The sequence below is a fragment of the Phascolarctos cinereus genome, unplaced genomic scaffold (assembly GCF_003287225.1).
Source record: "Phascolarctos cinereus isolate Bilbo 61053 unplaced genomic scaffold, phaCin_HiC Scaffold_3;HRSCAF=262, whole genome shotgun sequence".
Classification (NCBI taxonomy): Eukaryota; Metazoa; Chordata; class Mammalia; order Diprotodontia; family Phascolarctidae; genus Phascolarctos; species Phascolarctos cinereus.
Window position 1 is genome coordinate 100,639,824 of NW_027555736.1, and position 7,078 is coordinate 100,646,901.

Consider the following 7,078-nt stretch of genomic DNA (forward strand, 5'->3'; position numbering starts at 1 on the left):
AATTTTCTCTTATTACTATCCTCTGATACTACAAATTTTCTCTTATTACTCTCCTCTGATACTACAAAGTATCAAAAAACTCCCAACATATTTTAAACACTACATATTTTACAAGACAACCTGCTACTTATTTTCACTGAATTCTATTTTCGTGGTTTTTTTTTTTGTATTGAAGCACGGTCACATACTTCATTGGCCACACTTCAATTTCTCAGAGATTTATGATTCACTAAGTGTAGGGACTTGATTCATAGATGAAGCTCCTGCCTCTCTGTTACTAAGTAAATTGTCATCACAAGGTGATAAATAGCATGGTGCCCTGAAGGTGATGAGCCTCTCCAAACTGCGCTAGGCTATGGTGGTGGGGCTGTATTCAAAAAACCTTATCAGTATGGCAAAACCTGTCACAGTTTTTGTTTCATTGGGAAGATGTGGGTCTCTGAAAACTCAGGATCAGCTCTGTGCCACAATGAAGCTTCAGTGCAGGACTTTAGTGGAGTATGAGACCACATTTAATAGAATACAGACCCTCTGGAGGTAATGCGACAAACTGTATAGCTTAAGGCCCATTACAAAAACTCACCATAGTGAATTTCTAATACTACTGTAATTTTCTAATTACTAATTTCTAATAAAAACTTTACAAATATTAATACCATAGTATTAATATGTTTCAAAGTAATTTATGTACATTAGAATAGCATCCAGGAAACACTTTTTAAAAATTTTTCCAAAAATTTTTCCAAGATAATTTTAAGTCTATTATGTACTCTCTAGGCTAGGGCAACAAAATAAAATTATCATTCAAAGAAAAATATACAAAGTAGATTGTAATAGTCTCACTACAACCAAAGCAGCACCTCCTGCATTAGAATCAAAGGCAATTCTGCATTTCCACATCTGGATTCCCAGATGCTGCCACACTAACTGAGAAATGATAGTGCTTACCTTCCCATGTTAGTTTATCAGACTATAAAATTAAAATAACTTTAAAAATCTAAAAAGACTTTGAGATTAAGACACCCCACCACCACAGACTTTCAAGGAAAGCATAAAACAAACAGTTGGTCAATAAACATTAAGCACCAAGTGCCAGGCACTATGCTAAGTCAAGGGACAAAAGATAGTCCCTGCCCTGGAGCTCACAATCTAAAGGGGAGGGCATTCTAGGGCTGTATCTCAAAGAGATCATACAAATGGGAAAAAGATACATACGTACAAAAACATTTATAGTAGCTTTTTGTGGTAGCAAAGAATCGGAAATTGAGGGGATGTCCATCAACTGGGGAATGGCAGAACAAGTTATGGTATATGAATGGTATATATGGTATATGAATAGTATAGGAATACTATTGTGCTATAAGAAATGATGATCAAGCAAACTTCAGAAAAACTTGGAAAAGACTTGTATGGTCTGATGCTGAGTGAAGTGAGCAAAACCATACACAGTAACAGCCATGTTGTGCTATGACTAACTTTGACAGACTTAGCTCTTCTCAGCAACATAAGGATCAAAGACATCTCCAAAAGTCTCATGACAGAAAATGCTATCCACATCCAGAGAAAGAACTATGGAGTTTGAATGGAGATCAAAGCATACTTTTGCTTTTTTTCCTCTTTTGTGTTGTTTTGTTTCTTCTTGTGATTCCAATTGTTCTTTACAACAAGACTAATGTGAAAATGTTTAATAGGAATGTATATGCAGAGCCTATATCAAATTGCATGCCATCTTGCGGAGGGAAGAGGGGAAGGAAGGGGAAAAAATTTAAAACTCAAAAACTTAGGAAGTAAATGTTGAAAGCTAAAAATAAATTTAAAAAAGAAAAATGGCAAAAAAAAAAGAAAATAGGGGAAGACAACAGGCAAACAAATATGTAAAAACAAGCTACATGCAGGATACATAGGAAATAATTAAAAGGAAAGCACTAAAATTAAGAGAGATTGGGAAAGGCTCCCTACAGAAGATGGTTGGTAACAGAAGGAAGCTAGTAGGCAGAGATGAGAAAGGACAGCATTCCAGGAATGGGGGACAGCCAGGAAAAAATGCTTAGAGCAGAGAGATGGGGTGTCTTGTTTGTGGGACCAGCGTCACTGGATCAGAGTCCATAGCTGGGAGTAAGGTATAAGAAGACTGGAAAAGAGGAGGGAGTGTGCAGAATGCGCTTGCTAGGTTACCGTGGGCTCTTAACACCAGAGGATTTTGTATTTGATCTTGCAGGTCAGGGAGCCACTGAAGTTTACCGATCAGGAGGACTAGAAGGAACTTGTTTTAGGAAAATGACTGGCTGCCAAATGGAGGACAGACTGAAGTGGGGAGAGACTTGTGACTGGCAGACCTACCAACAGGCTATTGCAATAGCCCAGGCCCGAGGTAATGAGGACTTGCACCAGAGTGGTGGCAGTATCAGAGGAGAGAAGGGGATATATTAAGGATATGTTACAAAGGTAAAACCGACAGGCCTTGGGGACAGATTGGATACAGGAGGTGAGAAGTAGTAAAAAGTGGATAATTACACCTGGGGTTGTGAGCCTGGGGGGCAAAGAGGATGGTGGTGCCCTAGATAGCAAACCAAAGTGTGTGGTTTAGGGAGAAACAGAATAAATTCAGTTTTGGACATACCGAGTTTAAGATATCTACTGGATATCCAGTTCCAGATTTTAGCAAAGAGGTAAGGGCAGGATAGGTAGATTTGAGAATCATCAGCATGGAAATGATAATTAAATCCACAGGAGCTGATGAAATCACTCAGTAAAGTATATATAGAGAGAAGAGGAAGCCAATGACAAGGCTTTGTGGAACACCTACAATTGTGCTGTAAGAAATGATGAAAGACATTTTCAGCGTAAGCTGTAAAGACTTGTATGAACTGATGAAGAGTGAAGTCAGCAGAACCAGAAAAAACCGTATGCAGTAACAACACTGTAAAGACAAATAACTTTGAAAGACTTAAGAATTCTGATCAATGTTAAGGACCAACCATGATTCCAGAATATTCATAATGAAAAATGTTATCCATCTCCTGATAGAGAGATGATAGACTCCTAATAAAGACTGAAACATTTTCTAGATATGGTCATTTTAGGAATTTTTTTTTGCTTGACTTTGCATATCCATTACACAAAGGTCTTATTTTTTTTCTTTTTCAATGGGGGAGGTGAGAGAAGATTTTTATTCATAAAAAAAGTTAATAAAAACAAAATATTATAAAAATTAAATTATATAAAAACAAAAGTTTTTAAAAAGGAAAACTTAACACAGCAATTCACATTTCATTACCTCTCCTCTCAACCCTATAAACCCTGATTTGTCTGGAATCCTTTGGGGAATGGGAATGTGTTTGTGCTGTCCAGAATAACTAGAGTTCTAAGTCAGCCAAAAAGGATTTACTTAAGTACCTACTATGTGACAAGCTAAATGCTGAGGATACAAAGAAAAGCAAAAGGTACTGTCGGCTCTTAAAGATATCCCAGGGGTGGGGGTGGGGGATCTGACTACCACATGAAAACAACCGCGTACTAACAGGGTACTTACAAAATAAAATGAACATAATCAACAGAGATAAGGCACCTGAATTTAGAGACTGATAAAGGCTTCGCGTGGAATTTTAGCTGGGACTTGATGGAGGCCAGAAAAGCCAGAAGGAAGCAGAGAAATACAGCTAAAGAAAGTGCCCGGAAAAACAGGGGGGTAAAACTTGCGTAAATTCTATCAAGGATTCAAGCTCCCCAAAAGGCCCGCCAGCCGGACAGCCATAATACCCACGGGACAGGCCTGGAGCGCAACTCGGACAACATTAATTAGACTCCTACTACAGTCAGAGCCAAAACACCGGAGGGCGGGAGGCGGCGCGCATCAGGTCCGGGAGTGGACGGGAGCACATCACCGCGGCTGTTATCATCACGATTAGCGAAGGGCAAAGTCAAGTGCGGCCTGCAAAGCAGACACCCCCACGCCCCGGGGGCAGGTCTGCGTAGGAAGAAATGGCCCGCTCCCCCTGCCCCGCCCCCGCTGTCTCTCTCCCTCCCCCTGCCCCCACGCGGCCCTTCCCTTCCTGGTTCCCCTCTCCCACCGCCCGGGAGCCTGAATACCACTCTCCGACAGCATCTTCCCCACCCCCTACTGAGACCCCTTGGGCGGCCTAGGACTCTAGGGAAGGTACTCCCCGAAGCCTGAATGCGGAAGGTGCAGGAGACAGAGGGGACGACGCCTCCCTTCTCCTCCCACTACGGCCGCACGGGAGATAGGAGCGGGCCCAGAAGCGCTGGGGGGGGGTGAGGGGTGAGGGGAGGCGGGAAACGGAAGCGGCCTTGAATCCTCTGGGACGGCGCCGCACTGGCCTCACCTGTTTTATATACATGATTCCTCTCTCCTGGCCCGGGAGAAAGACCCTCCCGGGACCCGCAGCTGCTTCTCCGCCAGTCAGGTGAGCTGAATCTACGACCCCTCCCCCACGACCCCGATCCTTTCCCTAGCCAAACAAAATGGCGGCCTCTGAGGAGGCGGTGTCCCCCGTCTGGATCAAACCATCGTCGCCACCCGTGCAGGGAGGAGCGGGTGCTCTGGGAAACTTCGCCGCTTTTCCTCACCCAGGACTAGCTGCTGTCAGACTCTGCGTGGCAAAATCGTATTTGTATTTTGGGCATAGTGTCCATTCCTTCGAGAATTCGCTTTCGGCTTTATTCCAGGCGTCCTTGGCCTGGTCCGTTTCCCCCTCTATGGCGGAAGCCAGTGGTAGCGACTACGAGAGGGGAAAGGTTCGGCGCCAAAGGCAAGCGTCCTCAAACCGCGAGGGGAGGGGACCGCGAAGATGAGCCAGGCTAAACCACGTGGTTTCAGGGGATTAAAAAAACCCACGAAGGTTGAACTTGGGCGCTGCGGGCTAGGTTGTTGTGTAGCTGATTATGTTTGGAAATGCAAAGCGCTTTGGGGCTATGGGCCTTTTCCCTGGTCGGGCTCGCTAGAAAGGCGGTCAGCCCGCATTTATTTCGCACTTGACTCATTTCTAATTTCTAATGGATATTACGCTTTTACCGAAAGCCTGTGGGCACTGAGGAGCAAATGCGCAGAATTGACGTGAGGAAGCAAAACACCTGATGCTGTTTCAGAGATTAGCAAGTGCAGCTAGCGCTAGAGAATGAGAAAGTGAATGTCTTTGCTGATCTCACCCACCTATAATAATCTGCCGTGCATTGTTTTTATGAGTGTGTCTAAATAATAAATCAGTAAACATTTATTAAGTACCTACTGTGTGCCAGGCACTGTGCTAACCGCTGAGGATGCAAAAAGAGGCAAAGGCAGCCCCTGCCTTCAGGGAGCTTAATCCCAAGGATCTAAGAAAGTTACAGCTGGAAGGGACCTTACAAATTCGAATTTCCTGTTATTTGTTATTTTTATCATTATTTTGGGATTGAACCCCGGGGATACCTTTGATCATCATTTACCAAAGTGTTTGGTAACTTTCAAAAACACCTTTGCTTATGATATCTCGTTGTTCACTTGTTCAGTTATTCAGTCATGTCCAACTCCTGTGAACCCAGGACCATACTGTCCATGAGGTTTTCTTAGCAAAGATATTGGAGTGGTTTGTTATTTTCTCCAGAGGCTTAAGGCAAACAGAGATTAAGTGGCTTGCCCAGGGTCATACAGCTAGTGAGTGTCTGAAGCCACACTTGAACTTGGGTCTTCCTGGCTCCGCTGAGCTACCGAACTGCCCCCTATCTCATTAGATGTTTACAAAAATTCTGTGGAATAGGTGGACAACTTTTTATCTTGATTTGATGGGTAAGGAAAATGACACCCAGAGAAGTGAAATGATTAATTTAAGGTCACACAGCTAGTAAATGCTAGTGTTTTGTCACCTCCTTCCCCCACTGCTCTTTTTACACCCTGCTGCCTCTCTTCTCTTAGCTTATTTAATAAACTAAGTTCATGGATGGCACAAACTGCATCTTATTTGTCTTTGTAAATCTCAAAGCAGATAGATAAGGCACTTATTAAACTTATTATGTGACTGGTAACATGCTAAGTATTGGGTATACAAATAAAAGGGAAAAAAAGCCAGTCCCTGCTTTAAAGGTGCTCACATTCTGATGGGAAAAATCACAGCATAAAGGGGAGCAGAAAGGGGAATAAGCATAAAGGGGAAAAGAAAACATGGGTAGGACCTCCCTTGGGGACTGGAGCTGTCCAGTGGGTGAGTTAAGCTCTGAAGGGCTTGAGCAGCACAGCTGGAGCTCCTCACCAATCAAGAGAGCAGGTCTTACAGTGGAATCACCCGAGGTGTATCAGGGCACCTGGCAGGCAGCTGGTGGAGCATGAATTGATATGGGCATGAAGTAACCCCCAGCAAAGGACTTTGAACCAAGGCACTGATGGTATTTGTCAGGATGATTGAAAGATGATTAAGAGAACGAATATTAATTGTCTTGTGTGCTGTCTTCCCATTTAATTTCTGAGCTTTATAAAGACAGGAAAAAATGTATGCACACATATAAACATACACACACGTTTATTTATTTGTTTGTTTATTTTATCCCCATAAAGGAAATAGTATACCTTAGATAGTGGCAAGTTAGGAGAGAGGACTAGCATTTGAGGGAACCAGAACCTGCCATGAAGACCATGAACTTACATGTGGAGATGGAAACAAAATCTTAAAACACCCCATTCTAATGAGGCTAATTTTTCCTTAAAAGGTACTGATTTTCTTAGGGAATTAAAGGCTGTGCTCCTGATTTCACTTCCAGGTTGCCTGAGTACAAAATTAGAAGTTTGTCTCTCTAAGGCTTGACTTAGATGTACCAGGATGTACAAGTCAAAGGCAGGGGATCCAACTTGAGGGGTTTTCAATGCGTACTATTTATTGAACATCTTTCCCTTGCTAGGAGGCTAAAGAAATCTTTTTTGTTAACAGTCAAGTGACTTAAATTCCAATATCAAACCTAAACTTCTTGGCCTGAGTCAGGTCTAGCCTAGAATAGGGGTCTACCAAAAAAGAAAAATTTGAGCAAATTTTGCCTTTGTTCTACCTGAATCCTTCCTATTCTCAATTCCTTATGGCAAAGTATTGTTCCATTA

General features: G+C 42.7%; 1 protein-coding gene across 2 annotated transcripts in view; it reads right to left on the reverse strand.

The window, feature by feature from the left end:
* The window catches only part of SMC3 (structural maintenance of chromosomes 3), a 44,922-nt gene extending 40,220 nt beyond the window's left edge, over nucleotides 1–4,702 (reverse strand). For both annotated transcript variants that reach the window (XM_020988005.2, XM_020988004.2), the window contains exon 1: nucleotides 4,344–4,702. In XM_020988005.2, coding sequence (XP_020843664.1) covers nucleotides 4,344–4,358 — 15 coding nt within the window. In that variant the 5' untranslated portion in view covers nucleotides 4,359–4,702. The remainder of the gene's footprint in view (nucleotides 1–4,343) is intronic.
* Between the last annotated feature and the right edge of the window lie 2,376 nt (nucleotides 4,703–7,078).